We start from the raw sequence: 24,288 nt of genomic DNA on the forward strand, positions 1-24,288 counted from the left end.
TTTTCAATGATTCTGCCTATTTTCATTGTCTTTGTCTTTTTATTGCTGACCTTCATACTGTGTCTATTAGAACAGTTATTCAATTTAGTCAGAGAATCTTGTAGACTTGTAGCGGATTTATTTAGAAGTATAACATCATCTGCATAAAGCAAAGAGCTGACATTAACATCTCCAATTTTGATATCATGTTTAATACCACTTTGCTTCATAATGTGATCCATATAGATAATGAATAACAGACGGGATAATGTACATCCTTGTTCACACCAGATTTAACATTAAACCATCATCCTGTACTTCCTTCAATTCTGATTGCTGACTTACAACTCAAATAAAGATATAATGGGGCATTATATCAAGGTATTGCTTGATATAATGCCCCATTGACACCATATAACTGTAGCGTATTGAATAGCTTCTCTCTTGGCACCTTGTCATATGCCTTTTCCAAATCGACAAAACTTAAATACAGATCTCTTATATTCCCATGCTTTCTCGACTATTTGTCATAAAGTGAAGATTTGACAGCCTCTATTTGGCCTGAATCCAGCTTGTTCTTCACCCAGCTTTTCTTCCACAATTCTTCTCAACCGTTTCTCAAGTATACTTGCATAGATCCTGCCAGGAACACTCAGTAAGGAAATACCTCTGAAATTCTCACATTCCGTTTTATTTTCCTTTTTATATATGGGTACTATGAGAGCTCTACTCCAATCATCTGGAATTCGTCCCTCTGTACAGTTTCTGAACTATGCAGTGCAGCCACTGTAAGACTCTTATACCACCATACTTCAGCGTTTCTGGTAGAATATCATCTATTCCTGCTGCCTTTCTAATTTGAAGCCTTTGATGGCTTTTTCTACTTCAAGTATGGATATGTATTCCTGACTGCATGCTTGGTCAGTGTTTTTTACCACTGTGCTATCACTGCTTGTTTCATGTAGCAGTTTTTCAAAGTAATTACTCCATACTTCAAGGATATCTTTTTCTCTCGTTTTCATGTCACCTTTATCATCTCTAACTCCTTTAACAGCACTCTTTCCTCCATTCCTAAGCTTCTTCAACAACCTCCAGAATATTTTGCCACCTTCTTGATATTTATTTTCTATATTCTTGCCAAAGTCCTCCCATGACTTTTGTTTAGCTAGTTTTACACAGTGTTTAGCATTCTTGCATTTGTCTCTGTATTCTCTAAGTGCACAAGCTGACTTATTTGACAGGAACTTTTGACATGCTTTCTTCTTTTCCTTCACTGCCTCTTTAACTTCATTTGTCCACCAGGGTTTTCTGATTTTTTTATCCTTGCAGACAACCTCACCACATGCCTCTCTGGCAGAATCAATCAATGTTTTCTTCAGAGTTTGCCACTGAATCTCCAAGGTTTGATTCCTGTTCTCAAACTCTTTCATTTTTTCTTCAATAATCTTTGTGTATTTTAGTCTACAGTTCACATCTGAGAGCTGCTCAACTTTTATTCACTTTAAAACTTTCTTACATGTTATTCTTTTCAATATGAAATTCAATTTTATCCTACTCAAGACTAAATAGTGATTGCTTCCAATTTCAAATCCTCTGTATATTCTGGTGTTCTGCACCAGGGAGAAAACATCAACAATAACATAGTCAATGAGACTTTTCTTATTCCTTGCCTCTTCTCTCCATGTGAATTTGTGAACATTTTTATTTTGGAATATGGTGTTCATAATAACCAGTCCTGAGCAGAAATCCAACAGATATTTGCCATTATTATTATCTTTGCTCTTTTCTCCAAATTTTCCCAAAATATTTTTTGTATGTCTCACAATCATTTCCTATTCTGCTATTTAGATCCCCAACAAGGACCAACTTTTCCTTTTTTATTGTGTCAATTGCTTTTTCTAAAGCCTCAAAAAATTCCTCCACTTCTACCTTAGTAGAACCTTCTGTGGGACCATAGGCACAAATAAGTCTCATTGTCCAGTTCCCCATTCTCATATTTGCCCACATTACTCTACTTGAGACTGACTGCCATTCAAGAAGATTAGCCTCGTATTTTGTGTTGAATACTATGGCTATTCCTTCTTTTCCTTGATTGTCATTTCTTGAATATAATATTTTGCATTTATTGCTCAGAAAGATCTCACCAGTTTTTGTCTTTTTTGTTTCAGTTACCCCTCTTATGTTGATCTGATACTTATCTAATTTTTCAGCTAGCTCCATTTCTTTGCCATTCAGGCTTCTTATGTTGATATTACCAATCTTTAACTCTGGTGATGTTGAGTTTGGGTTTGTTTTCAGATTTGTTCCAGTAGCTGACTTTTCGCTGTTCGCCCTGGTTCCCTGGCGAAAACAACGGGGACCTTGTTTAACCGGGCGACGCCCCAGCTGGCATGAAAATTTGTCATGTCTTACCGTCATTTTTTATTATGGTTTAACCAATAAGAATACAGTTTGGTCGGGTAAATCCCAAATTGCCAGCCCATCCTCATTCGTTCAGTATCCAATAAATTGGACTTTGATCATTTTTCGACTCTGATGTCTAACATAATATGCTTTGCTTTGGCCTGAGCACTTTTAAAAGTGCTCAAGCCAAATAGTTGATGTGGTAGGGTATTTACAAAATATACCTCATGGTCTGTCCTGATCTTTTTTTGGCTGCTTGGCACTCATGGTTCCACTAAGGCTTTGGACAGAGTGGAAATCAATGCGCCTATAAATGAAGCAATTCATTGTTTCATTGATAGGCATTTGACTGACTGCTTCAGCATTAAACTTTGCAAAGTGGGAAAATCTATTCCAATCAGCCTGGTCCATTTTTCTACATCCATGTAGAAGAACATTGTTCCTGTGAGGGCATAGTGCAAATAAGGGTGGTGCAAAGACCGATGTATCCAACTATCGACCAATTAGTATCTCAGGAATGGTGGTGAAGATTTTGGAAAAATTGGTTAGGGCTCGCATTCAGAAATGGGTTGACAGTGAATCTCTACCTTTGCAATGAACAGAATGGGTTTACTAAGGGAAAGTCATGTTTTAGTAACTTACGCACATTCTATAATAATGTTACCATTCAGCTAGACAAGGGGAATGGATACACCATGGTATTTTGGATTTTGATAAAGCTTTTGATAGAATACAGCATGGAAGACTGTTGCATAAATTGGAGAATGTGAGTTTGGATTATAAAATATTAGTGTGAATAAGAGGATGGCTGATTATTGATACCTATCAAGGTATCAAAAAGTGGTGTATTGAATTTGAGTCTGCAAAATATTAGGTAACCAATGGTGTGCCACAAGGATCAGTTCTTGGTCATTGTTATTTAATCTGAACATTAATGACATTGGGAAGAATTTGACAGGTGGCATACAGCTATTTACTGATGATGCAAAGATAGGTAAGGTAATCAGGAATGCTGCTGATATGCAGTACTTGCAGAATGATTTGAATAGACTGGAATTGTGGGCATGGGAAAATGGATGTCAGTAAATGTAAAGTCATTCATGTCGGCATGATTAGATATCCAATGTATTATATTGGTAGGATTATGCTTGAAGAAACTGATGAGGCTGGGGATCTTGGAGCGTTAGTAGATAGAAAGTTGAAGTTCAGGGGTCATGCAACAAAGATTGCAAATACATCCCAAAAGATACTTGCAATGCTGAAACGAACGCTCACATGTAAAGATAAGATTGTTGTTTTGCCTGTTTACGAGGCATGGACTATTGTGCGCAGGTCTGGTTTCCATTGTGATTCTGATATATTGGAGAGAGTGCAAAGAAGAGTGTTAAAAATGATATCAGGATTATGGAATACTGATTATGAAGACAGATTGAGAATTTGTAGACTGTCCACACTAGCAAACAGGAGAAAGAGGGGGTGATATGATTGAGACTTACCAACTTCTGAAAGGGTCATACAGGATTTCAGTTGATAAAATTTTTCAGTTTATGGAAAGGGGGGAAAGGACAAGAGGAATCCTTGGAAGCTGAGAATGAATGCTGCTAAGAAAGGGGTGAGGGCTAGATTTTTCTCTCATAGGGTGGTGTGGATTGGAATAGATTGCCATTGGATGTTGTGAGTGCAAACATTGTGAATGAATTCAAGAATAAGTATGATAGCTGGTGTGTGTGCTATATGGCTTCCCCCCGATGAGGGAAGCCATATAGCACACACACCAGGAGGTCTCCCTGACTCCCTGGAGGTCTCTGTTAATAATAATAATCAGAAAAATGGTCACTTCCATATATGTTCTGTTCAACATCCCATGTGTGAGTAGTGAGAAATGGTAGAGGAGCAGATTGTAAGCTCTGTTGCAGAATACGAGTGGGTGGGCATATAGAGGAAGATATGGAGTCTGTTATTAAGAAGGGAGAGGTTATTATTATTGAGCACTTTCTCAATGATATGGTCTCATCCATTCTTGTTGGTGCTATTTCTCAGAGTGTTGTCCATTAAAGTCACCTAGTAGTGAATATGTGGAACTTATTATAATAAGAAATCCCATGGATAGGCAAATCACTACTGTATCCAGAGCTGTATTAAGCTGGACATGTTGGAAAGGAGTATGATTGTCCACTAAGATAGCTGCTCCACTACGAGCAGGACCATCTCCTGTTCTGTCCTTAGGAATAACAGTGAGCTTCTATAAGGTGGTGCACTTGCTGGATTGTAAATATATTTCCTGCAGAGAGAAACAGAATGATTTGTGTTTCTGCAGCAGATAATATTATTAGTTTGTTGACAAAACCCACAACAGTTCCACTGTAAAAATTTTCCTATTGTTTTTGCCTTCTAGAATTGGCTTTGTTAATTGCCAGTTTGCTGATGATGCAGATGACTTAAATAGACTAGCAGTATGTGTAAAGGTAAATGGCTGCCAGATTAATATGACCAAGTATAAGGCGATGCACTTTGGTAAAAAGAGACAATCTGTGTAATATATTGATAGAACTGAACTGCAGGAAACTGATGAAGTCAGGAACTTGAGGATGATTGCGGACACGGAGTTGACGTTTAGAAAGTATATTGTGAAAGTAGCCAAAACAGGACATTAGATTACATGGTTGTCTAAGAACACAGTAATAAGCAGGGATGGAAAAGTTATTGTTTCCCTTTATAAGGATTTAATAAGGCGACATCTGGACTACTGGGTACAGATCTGTATACTCGGATTCCATGGGGATGAAGAAGAAGTGGAGAGAATCCAGAGGCAAGTGACAAAAATTGTGGCTGATCTATGGAATGCTTCCTGTGAAAATAGTTGAAGATCTATTGGCTTCAAAAATTAGTTAATAAACAAAAAAGAGGAGACCTTATAGAAGCATATAAGTTATTGAAGATTTTATCAGATCAACACTGAAGACTTTTTTTCAGTACATGGTAGAAAGGGAAAGAGCAAGGGTTCACCCATGAAAATTGTGTAAGAGTATGGTTAGCAAGAATGTTAGGACTCGATTTTTTGTTTGGAGGGCCCATACAGTAATTTATTAGATCAAGTGTCTAAACATCATGGAAAATTTTGTTAGGAAGAGAAAAAAATAAAATGTATGATTTCTGTTAAATTGCTCTTTTTTTAAAAAAAAAATACTTTTCTTATTAGTCCTGAAGATGCTGAAAAATATAGTGAACTACATTGATTTACTTTCTTGCTTTATTTCTTATGTGAGAAAAAGTCTTAATATTAAGAATTTTTATAATTTTTTACATACAGATGTTTTTATAGTACTGAGAATTACAAACATTGTTTTTATATTTTGGTCCAGGAAGAAAGCATCAGGCAAATATTAGAAGAAATGAAAATTTTGTTTGAAGAAAATCAGAAAGATGTGTACGTATCAGAATGGTGTATAAGTATTTCTAATAAAATCTCTAATCTATAACTTTATTTTCTTACTTTTGTTGAAGATGATATTAAAATTATCAGCTGTGACAAATAAGAGATGGACAAATAGGTTATAGAACATACTGCATTCTACAATCTATTTATTTGTGCTGCTGTTATTTGTGCACAGCATACAGTATGAATATAATCTCAACACACAATTTTTTAATGTGATGCCTACTATAAAAGCTGTTTGTATTGGTCTCACTGGTGGGCCAAGGATTAGATAATCTGGAACCCTGCTCTAGAGATGGGACTACTTCAGGTATGCAAAAAGCAAGACTCATGCTGGATAATGAAATTCCTCTATCACTCACAGACATTCACAAAACATCCATGTTTACAGTTCAGTTTCATTCCACATCCAATTAGTTGGAGAGTAGATATGCTAACAGTTGGCCAATCTGATCTGGAAGTTGGTTTGTATGTTAGCAAAAACATAAATAGCATGTGCAAAAATATATTTTCTAAAAGACTTACACAGATTTATCAGTTTCATTAGTTTATTATAATTATTGCTAACTTCTTGCAAATGGCTAAATGTTTTGTTTAGAAATGGAATTACTACATTATTATCATCTGAACTATGTAGAATTAGGACTTGTCATGGAAGTTCATCTGAACTACTAGCATGTTCATCATAGGACACTTTAAACTTGTTCATTATCACCCGACTCACTATTAACTGGTAATGTTCCACTCATCCATCATCCTCAAGGGTGTACATGTATAAGTTTACATTATTGTTAGCTCCTATCAAAAATATTTCCTCTCGATTAGTATTTTGAATTCTGCGGATGTGAATTTGAGTTTGTTCCAGGGCAATCTGACTTTTCAGTTTGCCCTGGTTCTTTAATGAAAATGATGGTGTTAGGGGACTTGTTTCACCACATGATGCCTATCTTCATGTTGTAACATCATTTTCTTTTAGTTTAAGCCAATGCAGAATTTGGTCAAGTAAATCTCAAATTGTAGCACATCATTCATTCATTCACTATCTATGTGGATTCCTACAAACACCATGAGAAGGTAAGGATTGAACATTAGAATGCAGTTCTCCTTGTTGCTTAAAAGGCTATGTGAAGGTCTCCTCTCAGTTATCTAGCTTTGATTGTTAAGCAACCCTCCACTCTTCCATCACTTTTCAAAAAAAAAAAAAAAAAACTGAGATTTTACTTATTATCTTAGTCATCACACATTCTCTCACTCTGTAACTTCTTAAATAATGGCAGTATCTATTGGTTGAAAAGACCTTATTTGAATCTGTGAAGAGAATAAGTAGGTAAGATTGTCTGTAATTCATAACTCATTTTTGCCCAGCCTTTCTTCTTACTGTTGCCATACTTCATCTTTCAGCTTCCTTTCATGTCCTCTCTTTGGCAGGACTGTAATTAACTAGCCAAGTGATGATATCATTTCCTTGGCATGTTTCTTATATTATCCAAGAGAAGAGTATTCATTATAGGTAATTTTAATTATGGCGGTATTGATTGGAATAAAGAGATAGCATTAGGAAAGAAGAATGAATTTCTTGAGCTCTTAAGGGATGGCTATCTTAGGCAGTGTGTAATAAAGAGGGTGTACAAGGGTTAAGATCTTAGATTTGATCATATCATCAAAGGATGTGATTGTGAATAGTGTCCAATCTTACCCCATTTGGATTGACCATGAAGTGATCACCTAGCCAGTTTGAGAACGTCTGTGAAGAAGGAATATATGTGGACAGGACCAATGATTATGAAAAGCTTAGGAAACATCTGGGAGCTATGCAATGAAAGAGGAATCAAGTAGAAAGGAGATGGATGCTGCATGGGCATTGATCAAGAGCTGTTTAACAGCAGCAATGCATCAGGATATTCCAAAGGTGAATGAGTTGCATGAAAAGTTTAAAGAGTAGGCCAGGAACTTGGTTGCTAATTAGCCAATCAAGCAAAGAAAAATCCTAGTGGGTTATTTTGAGAATATAATTATTATTATTACGGGCGACTCCAGGAAGTCCTTAGACTCGTCAAGGGAGGCCCTAAACATCATGTCCACACAACTGTATGACATTCTCACAGTATCTATCATACCTTGCCTTGAACTCACTCACCGTCATAGCACCCACAAGAGACTCTGGCAGCTTATTCCACTCATTTACCACTCTAAAAGTAAAGAACCCCAGCTCTAACACCCCTGCTAACCACACTCTTGCCCAGCTTCCATAGGTATTCCCTAGTTCTCCCACCACCAGTCCTGATCTCAAAAATATCCTCTGAATTAATCCTATAGAAACCTTTTAGCAATTTGAATGTCTCAATCATATCTCCCCTTTTCCGCCTATCAACCAATTTCTGCAACCCACAAATCTTCACCCTGTTCTCGTATGGTTCATTCCATAGATTTGCTATCATCTTAGTCACTCGCCTCTGTATCCTCTCCACCTCCTCCCCATCAAGAAGGAACCGAGGTGACCAAATCTGGGCACAGTAGTCGAGATGAGGTCTTATCAAGGCTCGGTACAGAGGTACAATAACTTGCTTGTCTCTGCTCGTTAAGGTATTTTTCAACAACCAAGTGAGTTGATGAGCTGATTTAGATACTTTTGCAATGTGCCCCCTAAACTTCATCTCCCTATCCACCAACACTCCCAAGTCCTTGGCCTCATCAATCTCCTGGAGTACAGTTCCACCAATGTGGTATACTGCTGCTAATCTTTTCACCCCAAAATGCATAACCTTACATTTTGTCACATTAAATTGACATCCATTCTCCTTAGCCCAGAACTCCAATCTATCCAAGTCATCCTGCAAGATTTTGACATCTGCATTCACTATCGCCCTCTCCAACTTTGCATCATCAGCGAACAAATTAACTGTTCCTCTTAGATCCTTCCCTACATCGTTAGTGAACAGATTAAACAGCAGTGGTCCAAGAACAGAACCCTGTGGCACACCACTAGTCACAGGCCGTCTTTTGGACTCTACTCCTGAATAAACTACTCTTTGATATCTCTCCATCAACCACCCACCTATCCATCTCACCAATCCTATATCCATTCCCATATGTTGTAGTTTACGGATTAGGATTCCATGTCAAACGCCTTTGCCAGGTCCAGCAGTATCACTGTAAACCAATTACCCTTATCCAGTTCAGCTGTCACCTTGTTATAAAACTTGAGCAAGTTACTGAGGCATGATCTACCCTTCACAAAGCCATGCTGTGCCCCGTACAGTATTAATCCATTTCATTAATCCATTCCTGTATTTTTCTCTTGACTACTTTCTCCAAGACCTTGGCAACGACTGCTGATATGCTGATCGGTCGGTAATTTGCAACCATAGTCTTGGATCCTCCTTTATGCAGTGAAACTATTTTCCCCTCTTTCCACACCTTCGGGACTAAACCAGACCTGAGACTCAGATTAAACAATATGGTCAAGAGCACTGACAATTCTTTAGCCACTTCACGCAAGACCCGTGCTGGTATACCATCTAATCCCACAGATGTATTCACATTAAGGTTCTGTAATAGACTATTCACCTCCATTCATCACAATTCCCGTATAAACTAATGGTTACTTCATTTTTTCAATGTCACCACCTGGATGATATACTTTTGCAAAGTGCTCGCTCAGTAACTCCACTATATCGACTGAGTCAGTGACCTCCTTACCATCGTCATTCCTTAAAATCATTTTGCCATGTGCAGTTTTTTCTTGCTTGCAGCATATTGAAAGAACTGTTTGGGATTCTCTTTAGCTTGCATAGCTAGTTTCCTTTCATAATCGGCTTTTGCTTTTTTTACACACTCGTTACCCTTCTGGCCTGCACTTTATATCGTTCGTGTACCTGCAGGTCACCCCTTTCTTTAAATTCCCTCCACAGTTGTTTCTTTTTTTGCAGCTCAAGCTTAATGGTGTTATTCATCCATTTAACCCCTACTTGTTTTACTATTCAGACTCTAGGTATACAATCAGCCATAACCTCCTGTAAATGCTCCTTGACCACTTCCCATGCTCTATCGACATCCAGCCCTTGCAGTTGTACCTGCCATGGCACTGATCCAAGCAATCTCCTAAGCTTGTCATACTTGCCAGCATGGTAATTCCACACCTTTAGCCACCTCCCAGGTCAAGACCTTATGATCACTCTAACCAATAGGTGGTAATATGGTTATATTCATTTGTCAAATTATGAGATGCTATTGCCAGGTCAAGCACTCTCACACCCCTAGTATTTTCAATTACATGCTGTCTCAGAAAGTTATCCCTTAATAATTGAATAAAATCCATTTCCTTCCTCACATGTGTCCTCTCCTCCTTCCAATCAATGTTACCATAGTTGAAATCTCCATAATAATTACCCTCCTTCCACTCATTTCATCAATTTGTTTATGCATACTATCTTCAACATCTGTTCCATCACCTGGTCCTGTAGACCAGGTGATGGAATAGATGTATATTTTATTCTGCCAGTCTCAATCTCACACCAAATAACCTCAAATGAGCTCTTTTCACTATCCTGCGATACAGCTTCAATTCTCCTTGGCTGTAGTTCATCAGCTATCATCAATAACACCCCTCCCCCCATTTTATTCTCTCTCTCTGTCCCTCCTAAACACACTATAACCTACACGTTCTATCCCACTAACTATATCATCTTCCGTCAGCCATGTTTCACTAATGCCATTAACCTGTAGCCAGGAGGAGCCAATCAAGGCCAAAAATTCTTCTTTCTTGTTCCTAATACTCCTGGCATTAGTATACATGAAATGCAGTGAACCCTTTGTTCCACCCCTATCTTGATGCATTCTAAATATCCCATTCCCATTTTTTGTCCTTAGTACTGGCTTGGGTACATTATATACATTCTTACACTCAACTGTCTCACTGACGTCCTCATATCCATCCCCCCCCCCACCTTGGTAATCTAGTTTCCCTGGTTCTGCACATCCATTTTCACTTCATTCAGCAACACTTTTTCCAGTCTCTGCACACCAAATCCATTCAAATGCAGGCCATCCGTCTTGTATAAATCCTTTTGCCCATCAAACTCATTCCACACATCCACGAATTCCACACCACATCGTCTGCATAACCTGCGCATAATGTCATTTGCGATTATGGCCCTCCTCCTAAACTCTTCTCTGTCATACTGCGGCAACAGACTCACCATTCTAACTCTGTCACTATTTTCTTTCGCTATAATGTTAGTTGATAACATTGGTAGATGAGTAACTGATGATGATGAGGATATAGTTGAAATATGCAAGGAACAGTTTATTGGAGTATTTTATCTTTGTGAAAGTGAAATCATGAAAAGCTGGAGTATATAGGGTATGGTAGAGAAGGAGGTATATGAAGAATTAATTAAAACTTCATTAATCAAAATTAATCAAACTTAATAAGGCACCTCCTAATACTTAATAAGGCAGACTTGATATTATATCATTGTCTTGAAGGAATGCTCTAGGGCAGTGATAAGCAACCTGCAGGCTGCATGCGGTCCTCCAACTACTAACCTGCGGCCTGCCAAAATGTTGCACTTCATTTAGCTGAAGTATAAAAATTTTAGCAAAAGACACAGCTCTAGAGTCACAATGTGTTATCAATATGAAGCAAGCATTAAGAGGTCACGTGAAAAATATTTGCTTGTGATAATAGTTCCCACTATTGTGCCATTTGTTTGCATTTTCAATTGTGCTTAAGCATGTGTATGATTTGAAGAGCAAAATTCAGTTATTCTTGGAGATGAAAGATAACCCATTTCCAGAATTTAATGACAAGGACTGTATCTGCAACTTTGCATTTTGCATTGACATTACTCAACATTTGAACTAATTAAATGTAATTCTTTAAGGACAGAGCAAACTTATTAATGAAATGTTCAATAAAATAAAAGCATTTGAAAATAAACTAAAAATTTGGAATCGGCAACTGGAATCTAATAATATAGCTCATTTTCCAGTTTTGAGAAAAGAAATTCCACCTGAAATGAAATATATGCAGAGGAAATACAGAGACTACAAGAAGAATTCAGTTCACTGTTCAAAAACGTACGCGAAAATGAAACTAATTTTGATATTTTCTCATCACCCTTTAATATAGACATTGAAAAGTTTCCCGAAGAATTTCAAATGGAAATAACTGATTTGCAAAGCAACATTGAACTAAGAAATACGTTTCAAAATGTTAGTTTTATTGACTTTTATAAGGATTACTTTCCAACTGATAAATTTCCATTGCTAGCCACCTATTCCAGGCAAATAATGAGTTTATTTGGTAGTACTTATCTGTGTGAACAACTCTTTTTTAAAAATGAAAATTGTAAAAAATGATCGCCGAAATTGCCTTAATGATGAACAACTAAAAATTGTATTAGAGTTACAATTTCAAACATACCCTAATATTGAAAATATTGAAAAGCTTATTGATGAGAAACAGAGAGCCAAATATCTCATTAATTAAATTTCAGCAGCTATTTAATTTTCTTTTTTATTAAAAAAAAATGACGTACGTATACCTGTGTATATATTGCAAGTATTACTAATAAAAAGTAAATCAAATTTAAAAAAATTTTCATTGTAAATCTATGTCGAAAATAATAAATTCCAGCCGATAAATTAAAATTTTTTTATTAATATATTAAAGCAGTGTTTCTCAACCCGTGGTCTGCTACGATGGGACAGGCAGATTTAAATTAATTAAATAAATTTTTTTTTTTAATTGTCCAAACAAACAAATTAAAATTGAATAAGTAAGTAAAAATTATTGAAATCAAATGGAGCCTTTAAAAATCCCAACAAATTGCATCAGAATGTTCAAAGGCGGAAGCAATAAAACTATATTGTTTTTCACTTCATTCCTCTTTTATTATTCTTCATTCTGCCGCTAAATTTATAGCTGCAGAATGACAAATAATAAAAGAGGGATAAAGTGAAAAACAATATAGTTTTATTGCTTCTGCCTTCCCTTGCTGTTTTGTTAGATTTGAAGTGAACATGTGTTATCCACATTTCAACCAATTGCTTGTTTTGTATTGATTTTTATTATTGAAGGTTTCCTTCAACTAAGGCTTAGTATATCTTCAGAAGTGCTAAGTGATACTTGAATAAAGTGTGTCGTCAGTTAACCTCAGTATTTATATATTTTTTGGAAACGTTTTTTTAATAATGGAAAAGTGGCTTTGAACTAGTACTTTGAAAAGAAGAGCAAATGAAATAGGTAATGCTAACCCTAATTGTAATACACGTGTTGTAACGGCCAGTAAATCTGATACTATTAAAGTAGAAGAAACAAGCAGTTCAAAGAAAAAATATAGTAGGAAATATAACAGTTCATATTTGGAATTCTGGTTTACTTGGTGTGGAGATGAAAGTGAACAAAAACCTCTGTGTTTTGTGTTATGAAGTGTTGTCGAATGAGTGCATGAAATTTAAACCTGCAAAACTCCGACAACATTTAGAAACTAAACATTGTGATGTGAAAAATAAGCCAATTGAATTTTTTCAGCCACGCTTAGGGACGTTAAATCATGGGAAAGATATAATTTCAGCCATGGGTTCCATTAATAGCAAAGCACTGGAAGCATCCTATCACTTAAGTTTGCGCCTAGCAAAAACAAGGAAACCTCATTCTATCGGGGAAAATTTACTCTTCCAGCTATTAAAGATGTGGTAAAAACTATGTTTGGCAACAAGTTACTAAAAGATGTTGATTTCATTCCTCTTTCAAATGACACTGTCGTCGCAGAATTAATGATATGGCAGGTTACATAGAATCTCAATTAATGGAAAGAGTTAAGAAGAGCCCTTTTTATATGTTACAAATAGACGAGACTACTGATGCGCATTTAATATGCTACGTAAGATATGCGGATGATAACAACATCATAATGATATTCTGTTTTGTAGAACTTTGTCATCCCGAACAAGTGAAGAAGAAATATTTCACACTCTCAATAATTACATAATACACAAAGGGATCCAGTGAGAAAAATGTATAGGCTTCTGTTCGGATGGAGCTCGCGACCTTACAGGCAGGCATAGTGAGATTGTTTCTAGGGTCAAAGAAGTAGCTCCAGATGTGAATTGGGTGCATTGTTTCATACATAGGGAAGCATTAGCCTTCAAAGGAATGCCACCAGAATTTAAAACTGTGCTATATAATGCTGTCAAGCTAGTTAATTTTATTAAAGCTCGACTGTTATTTAACGTTTAATAACGTTAAATAACAGGTTATTTTCAGTCCTCTGCGATGAAATGGGCAGTGAATATACACAACTTTTGCTTCATTCTGAAATTCGCTGGCTTTCCAGGTATTAACAAGGTTATTTCAATTAAGGCACAAAGTTTTATTATTTGTAAATGAACATAATTCTGATTTTGCATCACTCCTTGTTGACGAAGCATGGTTATCAACACTATCCTATCTTTCAGAAATGTTTTCGAAATTAAATGAACTAAATCTCTCCCTTCAGGGAAATCTTTTAACTGTTCTTGATACCTACGACAAAATAAAGGCATTCGAGAAAAAACTGGTTTTATGGATTAATTATGTAAAAGACAGACAATTTTCACCTTTTCCAACATTGGAATCCTTTTTGTGGAAATTAATATTTTTGTTCATTCTGAGTTTGTGGAAAGGGTTTGTGACCACCTCAAAAATCTGAAACGGAATTTTGAAACATATTTTCCGAATAATGATTGATTCTGCCAGAGAGGCATGTGGTGAGGTTGTGTGCAAGGATAAAAAAAATCAGAACTCCCTGGTGGACACAGGAAGTTAAAGAGGCAGTGAAGGAAAAGAAGAAAGCATATCAAAAGTTCCTGGCAAATAAGTCAGCTTTTACTCTTACAGAATACAGAGACAAATGTAAGAAAGCTAAACAGTGTGTAAAACTAGCTAAACAAAAGTCATGGGAGGACTTTGGCAAGAATATAGAAAATAAATATCAAGAAGGTGGCAAAATATTCTGGAGGTTGTTGAAGAAGCTTAGGAATGGAGGAAAGAGTGCTGTAAAAGGAATTAGAGATGATAAAGGTGAAATGAAAACAGGAGAAAAAGATATCCTTGAAGTATGGAGTAATTACTTTGAAAAACTGCTAAATGAAACAAGCAGTGATAACAGCACAGTGATAAAAAACACTGACCAGGCATGCAGTCAGGAATACATATCCATACTTGAAGTAGAAAAAGCCATCAAAGGCTTGAAATGTGGAAAGGCAGCAGGAGTAGATGATATTCGACCAGAAATGCTTAAGTATGGTGGTATAAGAATCTTACAGTGGCTGCACTGCATAGTTCAGAAAGCCTGGACAGAGGGACGAATTCCCGATGATTGGAGTAGAGCTCTCATAGTACCCATATATAAAAAGGGAAATAAAACTGAATGTGAGAATTACAGAGGTATTTCCCTACTGAGTGTTCCTGGCAAGATCTATGCAAGTATACTTGAGAAACGGTTGAGAAGAATTGTGGAAGAAAAGCTTGGTGAAGAACAAGCTGGATTCAGGCCAAATAGAGGCTGTCAGGATCAGATCTTCACTTTACGACAAATAGTCGAGAAAGCATGGGAATATAACAAAGATCTGTATTTAAGTTTTGTCGATTTGGAAAAGGCATATGACAAGGTGCCAAGAGAGAAGCTATTCAATACGCTGCAGTTATATGGTGTCAATGGGGCATTATATCAAGCAATACTTAGTCTTTATTTGAGTTGTGAGTCAGCAGTTAGAATTGAAGGAAGTACAGGAAGATGGTTTAATGTTAAATCCGGTGTGAGACAAGGATGTACATTATCCCCTCTGTTATTCATTATCTATATGGATCACATTATGAAGGAATGTGGTATTAAACCTGATATCAAAATTGGAGATGTTAATGTCAGCTCTTTGCTTTATGCGGATGATGTTATACTTCTAAATAAATCCGCTACAAGGCTGCAAGATTCTCTGACTAAATTGAATAGCTGTTGTAATAGATATGGTATGAAGGTCAGCAATAAAAAGACAAAGACAATGAAAATAGGCAGAATCATTGAAAATGTCAACTGTGTTGTGAATGGAAAACCTGTGGAACAAGTAAAACATTTCAGCTACTTAGGCACAATTTTTAGTGAAGATGGTAAACTAAATATAGAAATAGACAACAGAATCAGCAAAGCTGGTATCGTGGGAAGTCAATTGAATAAATTCATATGGAATAAGAAAGAAATTAGTCGGAACACTAAATTAGCTGTATACAAGACTGTGTTCAAACCAATTTTAACTTATGGATCTGAGAGCTGGGTCAGAAGTAAAACACTTGACCAAAGACTAGAGACCGCAGATATGAGAGTCCTGAGAAAGATTAGAGGCGTGAACAGATGGCATCAATGGCAATATCATATTAAAAATGAGGATATTAGGAAAGAACTTGACATTGTCAGCATCCAGGAATGCGTTAGCATAGCTAATCTCAAATGGTATGGTCACTTAAATAGAATGGGAGAGGAAAGATTAACAAAACAAGTGTTCTCTGCCAGGTTGGCAGGAAAACGACCCAGAGGAAGACCAAGATATAGGTGGATTGATACGGTACAAAGTGCCTTAGACGATAGAAATATAAGATCTGATAATGTTGGAGTCTTGACAAGTAACAGACTGATTTGGAGGAAAATTGTAGATAGGAAGTTAGTAATGATGTAATTTTTTCATGTAGTACTGTCATATCCTGTACACCCCTTGAGGGTACATGGCAGGAATTTGATGATGATGATGATGATGATGATGATTTTCCGAATAACTTTTATGAGAAATTTCTGTGGATTTGCAGTCCATTTCAGGTTTGCAGTCACGAGAATGACCTTTCGTTATGGAAAAAGGAACAGTTAATTGGGCTTTCTTGTGACAGTCGGCTTAAAATGCAATTCTGTGATTTTGGTTTTGCTCGATTTTGGATCTCGTCTTCAGTGAGAAGTGAATTTCCGGAATTATCTGATGAAGCATTGAAAATCGTCCTGCAGTTTTCTACAACCTATCTTTGTGAAAAAGGATTTTCATCGCTCCTTCAAATAAAAACAAAACACTGAAATCGTCTTAGTGTGTGTGTGCCGATTTTCGACTTAAGTTGACCAATATTGAGCCAGATATCCGGCGACTCTGCGAGGGCCGAGAAGCTCAACCATCTCATTAAAAGTAAGTAGTAACATAATTATATCATCTTGTTTATTTGTTTAATGAAAATTAAAACTTCGTTCAATGATGATACACTTTTAATCGTTTACTTCCAATTTAATTAATTATGTTGCCATATCTTTCAAAACATGCTTTTAGATTTATTATGTTATAAATGGCCCAGTTTTTCTGAAATGTTGGTAATTCCTACATAGATTTTTTTTAAAAAATTACAAAAATTACAAACGACGTATAGGGAAATAAATTAAAAATACTATGTTTATTTTTGAAGTAAAACTTTAATTTCAACATTCTAAAATGTTATTTTTCTTGCTTTTCTGTTCGCAAAATCTCGATCACGTTGTCAAAGTCTATTTCATCACTCAGTTGCTGTTTTATAGACAGTAAGGCAATATTTCATAAACGCCAAAAAAGGTGCTGCCAGGGGCGGATCACTCCTCCCCAGCTATGCCTCTGTAACTTAGTGGTCCACAGAATTATTTTAGGCATTTTACTGGTCCTTGGGCTTAGAAAGGTTGAGAAACACTGTATTAAAGTATTTAATATTGTGTTCGTTGCGGCCTGTATGGAATATTAGGTTTTTAATTGTAGCCCACTGAAGAACAAATGTTGTTCATCACTGCTCTAGGGAATTAATGCTATCCCTGACACACCTGTTAAACAGGTGCATTGATCAAGAGCTGTATCTGGAGTTGTTAATATGTTATAAAGATTGGTGAGAATTTAAGATTTGGAATTGGGTTGATAATAGCAGTATTTTCTATTTGGTCAACATGGATTTGTTAGGGGCAGGTTATTATGCTTTAGCAATCTGCTTGTGTACTACAGGGCAACAAATTTGCCAAATAAGGTTGACTTGGATTTTTCAAACTGTCTGATAGATTTTTGCACAACAAGATTATAAACTAAATTGGAACAGATGATGCAGAGTATGTGTTTAATGGAGAAATTTTGAAGGAGGTAGAAGAGATGAGAGATCTAGGAGTAATTGAACAGAGACTTGAAGTTTAGAGATCACGTTGCTAAAATTGTAAAAAAAATATCCTGATGGATTATGTCACTGCTGGGGGGGGGAATTAGCAGCATCAGCTTATGAACCTGTCCTGTCTCCATCCAGTAGGGCAGCTATTATGTATCTCCATCTATTTATGTTTGGGCTGTTCTGTTACTCTCTTTATAGTTCAGACCCAGCAAGTCCATTTTCTGTTTCTGAACCATGTGCATGTCACTGTTTTCCTTTCTCTCACTTGCCTTCAATTTTTCCCCTATATTACATCTTTTTGAAAACATTAATGCTTCTCAATATTACCCATATAGATGGTTCCAGAAATCCCCTTCCCACTTGCCACAGGCAAGTAAACAGAGACAAGTGGTGAGTGAAATTTCAGCCTCTCTAAATGCATTAAAAAAAAAAAAAAATAATAATAATATACTGTGTGTGTGTGTGTGTACACACGGTATATATAGTTGATCCTTGAACAACGCGAGGGTTAGGGGCATGGACCCCACGCATTGTTCGAAAATCTGCGTATAACTTTTGACTCCCCAAAAATTTAACTACTAATAGTCTACTGTTGACTGGAAATCCCACCAATAACATAAACAGTCGACAATTAACACATATTTTGTATGGTGTGTATGTATTATATACTATATTCTTACAATAAAGTATGCTGTTATTAAAGAAAATTATAAGGAAGTGAAAATACATTTACAGTACTGTACTGTATTTATCGATACCGTAAGAAATATGTAACTTTTTCATATCATATATGCATTTAAATTAAATTGCAGTTATTTCCAATAAATAAATTTTTAATCAAATCAGTGCATTCATTTAGTTAAATATTAAATTTACATGTATATGCAGTATACACAACATATCTAATAAACAATCTGTTCTTTTAAAAACAAAAATTAACTGTAACTTTTCTTACAATATAATTTCATCAACAAAATAAACTGGTAGTTATAAACACAAAACTTAAAATGGTACAATTTAATTAAATACTGCAGTACATCTATATATCTTATTCTTATATATATATATATATATATATATATATATATATAAAAATTAATAAATATCAAAAAATAAGAATCCTATGCCCACTCTCGGTACAAAAAAAAATGTGCTATAGGTTTGCATATAACCTTTCATGGATGGGAATGACATTAAAAATAAATGCTTACTAGCTCGTGTCTTGGTTAGATCTGAGTTGACAGGATTACACTTACAGTTCAAAGGGACAGCACAATTGTAAAAATTTGTGCAGATTTAAAATAAAAAAAATTACAATTAATAGTAATTACTTCCCATAACTTGGAGATTAGTGTACAATCAGAGCAGTTAAGGTTTCAGCTATTTCAACATTTTCAAGGAAAGAATGATCAAATATGAACTTGCTGGAATGAAAAATCTTTGTTTGATTCCAAAAAAAAACTCCGTGTCTAGTGTCTTTTCAATTTCTGTATGCTGCAGAGCACAGTTTGAAATTGAAAAAAACAAAAAGATACATTTTTTTTTTAAACAAGCATCAATACTAAGTGATGCTTTGCTAGCATCCTACAAAGTGGCTTATAGAGTCGTGAAGTGTATAAAGCCTAGGACTGCTGTGAAAAAATTACACTGTTAACCAAGAAAGTTTGGGAATCTCTGCAATATTGTCTTGATGTTCTGGATTCTGATCAAAGCAGAACAGTGAGTCTGTCCAAAGCAGCAAAAATGACATGAGCAGGGTACTTGATAGACACCTGGTAAGGAGAGAGGTGGTGATATATCATTTGTAGATGGTAAGAAAGAAGACAGTTTCTGAGCTAAGAAAAATGATTGAATTTGCAAAGAATCTGTGCTGTTTATTCAGTGGTTCCTTTAAGGTGGAGTATTGAAATTCTTTTCACATCATATAGTCTGGTCTATGGGTGATAATTATAAATTTTCTGAATGGTAGTTTCATTGTATCCAGTAGACATCACATTCATAGGAATGAAAAGCAGATCATATGAGCACTATGTACAAAACTTTTGATGATACCCATCTTATGTGATGAATGGTGTGAGGATAAGTGAATGTATCTGCCAATAAAGGTTGGTTTTCAATAAACTGGAAATTCAACATGATCTGCAGGATTTTGAATTATTAAAGTGTCCAAAAAGGGGTAGATGGTTGTTGGATTCATGTTGAACTTGATATAGGAGTACATAGTGTTTATTTTTTCCAAGAATTGAAGTAATTCTGACTCTGAATAGAACTAGATTGCAAAGATATCTTCAACAAAACAAAGCCATCTGCAAGGTTGAGGAAATATAACATTCAAACAGATAAAGGGAACAGTGATGGGGAAGTTCTATCTCACCAACTTTAGCTGATTTTTTTGTGGACATCTAGAAAATCAACTCTTTCCACGTTTTCAGAATTATATTCTTTAACAGAATTACTTCAGTTCCTGGAAAAAATAAACTCTTTATACTCCTATCAAGTTCATTATTGAACTTGAATCCAACAACAGTCTACCATTGTTTGGATACCTTTAATAATTCAAAATCCTACAACTCATGTTGAATTTTGGATTTATTGAAGATCAACCTTTATTGATATATACATTCACTTATCTCCCGCATCATCATTCATCGCAGAACATAGGTAGTACCAATAGTCTTGTATGTAGAGCTCATATGATATTCTTATCTGATTCCCTTTTGTTAGATGAATTAAAAATCAATAATTCTCTGAATGGATACAATGAAACTACTATTCAGAAAATTATTGATAATTATCATCTGTTGGCCAGACTTTAATCAGATATGAAAAGAGTTTCAGTACCATACCTTAAAGGAACCTCTGAACAAATAGCTCGGAAACTGTCTTTTTCTTATCATCTACAAAGAATACATTCCCACCTCTCTTTACTACCAGGGATCCATTAAGTGTCCTGCTTGTGTCATCTGTTCTGCGTTGGACATACTAGCCACTCTTCTTTGATTAGAATCCAAAACATCAAGACCATATTGTATTTTTGGAATCCACCAAGTCTGCCCTTGCTTCTCATGCTATTGACACTAGGCACAGAGTTCTTTGGAACCAGATTCTTCATTCCAGCAGGTTCAAAATTGATCACTTTTCCTTGAAACATGTCGAATCTCCAAGTTTTGGAAAGTGATTACTATTAATCAACTGTTTATATATATACTTAAATATAAAGAGCCAATAGGCTTCATTTCAGCGATATAAACATTATTCAGATTAAGGGGATATTAAATCCCACATTGTTTTAAAACTGAATAAGAAACTCAAAGATTGGAATCGGAGAGTTTCATGCCGAATATAGTAAACTGTCAAAGTATCGGCGGCCACTAGCGTGAAACTCTCTGATTCCAATCTTTGAGTTTCTTATTCGGTTTTAAAACAATGTGGGATTTAATATCCTCTTAATTTGAATAATGTTTATATTGCCGAAATGAAGCCTATTGGCTCTTTATATTTAAGTAACTTAATGGTTGCACCTGTTTGACAACTCGTATAGCAGAGTGTATAAGTTCTTTTCGCTATACCCTTTGGTATCTATTTGGTCTAGCTACTCACTGATGAAGCCTCAAAAAAGGCTGAAACCGGTCTGGGTAGTGACCTCCCACCATAATGTAATAACAGCATACATTTCCTAGGAAATGTGTTTTTACATTATGGAAAATACCAAGATTAGCGATCAGAACTCCCCCCCCCCCCTTGCAATGAGTTGCCTGAGATTGTACTACGTACAAGGACTACTTGCATTAGCTCACGCTAGTGGCCGGCGATACTTTTATAGTTTACTATTTTCGGCATGAAACTCTGATTCCAATCTTTAAGTTTCTTATTCGGTTTTAAAACAATGTGGGATTTAATATCCCCTTAATTTGAATACTGTTTATATATTTTTTTTAAATTTTAATATGCATAAATTTTTACAATTATTCCTTTGAACTCTAATAGTGTAATCCTGTCTATGACAAGACATGAGCTACATGATCATTCTTATGATTCATAATGATGTCCATGAATTAATTCTGCAGTGGATGAAATATATTGGAGTTTTTGAATAAAATTCTATATTTTTTCTACATGTGTAAGATGTATAAGTATTTATAAATATCAGTAATGTATATTTTTAAAAATTGTTTGCATGTATTCATAGTATGTTATCAGCCTCATCATTTCTTTTCAGAGCTTCTGCATTGAATGAGGATCTCAGACTACATCCTACTGTACAGCTTCGACATTCAGTGCTTTTGAGAGACAAAAGATGTGTTCTAGCTTATTTGTAAGTATGTTGTTGAAAGAGATAAAAATATGATGATTATTAGACATGAATTAATTCTAGCAAAGGTGACCAAAACAGAAAAATATTTATATATTTTTCAAATTTCTGAATGTGAGAATTACAGAGGTATTTCTCTACTGAGTGTTCCTGGATTTATGCAGGATTATTTGAGAAATTGAGAAGGATTGTGGAAGGGGAAGCTTGGTGAAGAATAAGCTGGATTCAGGTGAAATAGAGGCTGTCAGGATCACATTTTCACTTTACGACAAACAGTTGAGATATTGTGGGAATATAAGAAAGATCTGTATTTCAGTTTTGTAGACCTACAAAAGGCATGTGACAAGGTGCCAAGAGAAAAAGCTATTCAAAATACTACAGTTATAGGGTGTCAATGGGGCATAGCGTAAGTTAACAATTAGAATTGAAGGAAGTACAGGAAGATGGTTTGATCTCAAATCTGGTGTCAGAGAAGGATGTACATTATCCCCCTCTGTTATTCATTATCTATATGGATCACATTATGAAGGAAAGCGGTATTAAACGTGATATCAAAATTGGAGATGCTAATCTCAGCTCTTTACTTTATGCAGATTCCCTGACTAAATTGAATAATTGTTTTAATGAATTTAGTATGAAAATTAACAGTAACAAGACATTGAAAATATCAACTGCATCATGAATAGAGAACCTGAAGAACAAGTAAAACATTTCAGCTACTTAGGCACAATTTTTAGTAAAGATGGTAAATTAAATATGGAAACAGACAACAGAATCAACAAAGCTGGTATGGTAATAAGTTGACTGAATAAATTTATATGGAATATGAGAGAAATTAGTCAAAACACTAAATTAGCTGTATCCAAGACAGTGTTCAAACCAATTTTAACTTATGGATCTGAGATCTGGGTTAGAAATAAAACACTTGACCAAAGACTAGAGACCACAGATATGAGAGTCCTGAGAAAGATTAGGGGTGTGAACAGATGGCATCAAATGGCAATATCATATTAAAAATGAGGATATTAGGAAAGTACTTGCCATTGCTAGCATCCAGGAATATGTTAGCAGAGCTAATCTCAGATCACTTAAACAGAATGGGAGAGGAAAGATTAGCAAAACAAGTGTTCTCTGCCAAGTTCACAGGAAAGAGACCCAGAGGAAGACAAAGATATAGGTGGATTGATACAGTAAAAAGTACCTTAGAAGACAGAAATATAAGATCTGATAATGTTGGAGTCTTGACAGATAACAGATTGATTTGGAGGAATATTGTAGGTAGGAATTTAGTAATGATGTAAGTTTTTCATGTAGTACTATCATACTATCCTGTACACCCCTTGGGGGTACGTGTGAGGAATTTGATGATGATTATGAATAAATTGTCTACCCTCTTTTGGTTTCTTGTTACCATTATTAGAAACTAGGCAACCGATTACAATGGATCATGATATTTAGAAAATACTAAGCACAGGTATAATTGTTTAATTATACCACTATTTTGATACTCGTGTAAAAGCATCATCTTCTGGATTGTCGGATGCCAAGTAGATGCACAACATTGTTGTTGGTGGTAGAAAGAGAATACAAATGAATTACTTACACTTTATTTTTTGTAGGCACCCTCCTTGTTGGACTAGGAAAATCTACAGTTGTGCATAATTAAAAAAAAAAGGGGGGGGGATAAAGGAACCTATATTCCTGAATCTTGAGGGGATCCTAATATATATTAATATCTTTTTTTTTATATGAATCTCCTGTGAAAAGTTATGAATCTATCATATAGGTTCATAACTATATGATACTATACTGAGTCACACACACACACACACATATATATATGTGTGTGTGTGACTCAGGGCACACAAATAGCATTGTGTGCCCTGAGGTATAGATAATCTGGTTCTTGTACTCTAGAAACAAAATGAGGTCTTTAGGGTGCCAAATATAAGCAATATGCAGTGGTTTCGCAGA

General features: G+C 35.6%; 1 protein-coding gene across 2 annotated transcripts in view; it reads left to right on the forward strand.

The window, feature by feature from the left end:
- Positions 1–24,288, forward strand: part of LOC150104626 (DNA replication complex GINS protein PSF1-like) — an 85,281-nt gene that overhangs the window by 5,876 nt on the left and 55,117 nt on the right. For both annotated transcript variants that reach the window (XM_090395822.1, XM_090395823.1), the window contains exons 2-3: positions 5,745–5,809; positions 22,222–22,317. In XM_090395822.1, coding sequence (XP_090251948.1) covers positions 5,745–5,809; positions 22,222–22,317 — 161 coding nt within the window. The remainder of the gene's footprint in view (positions 1–5,744; positions 5,810–22,221; positions 22,318–24,288) is intronic.

Source organism: Typopeltis vanoorti, chromosome 7, assembly GCF_054136105.1.
Source record: "Typopeltis vanoorti isolate ZY-2024b chromosome 7, IOZ_Tvanoo_1.0, whole genome shotgun sequence".
Lineage (NCBI taxonomy): Eukaryota > Metazoa > Arthropoda > Arachnida > Uropygi > Thelyphonidae > Typopeltis > Typopeltis vanoorti.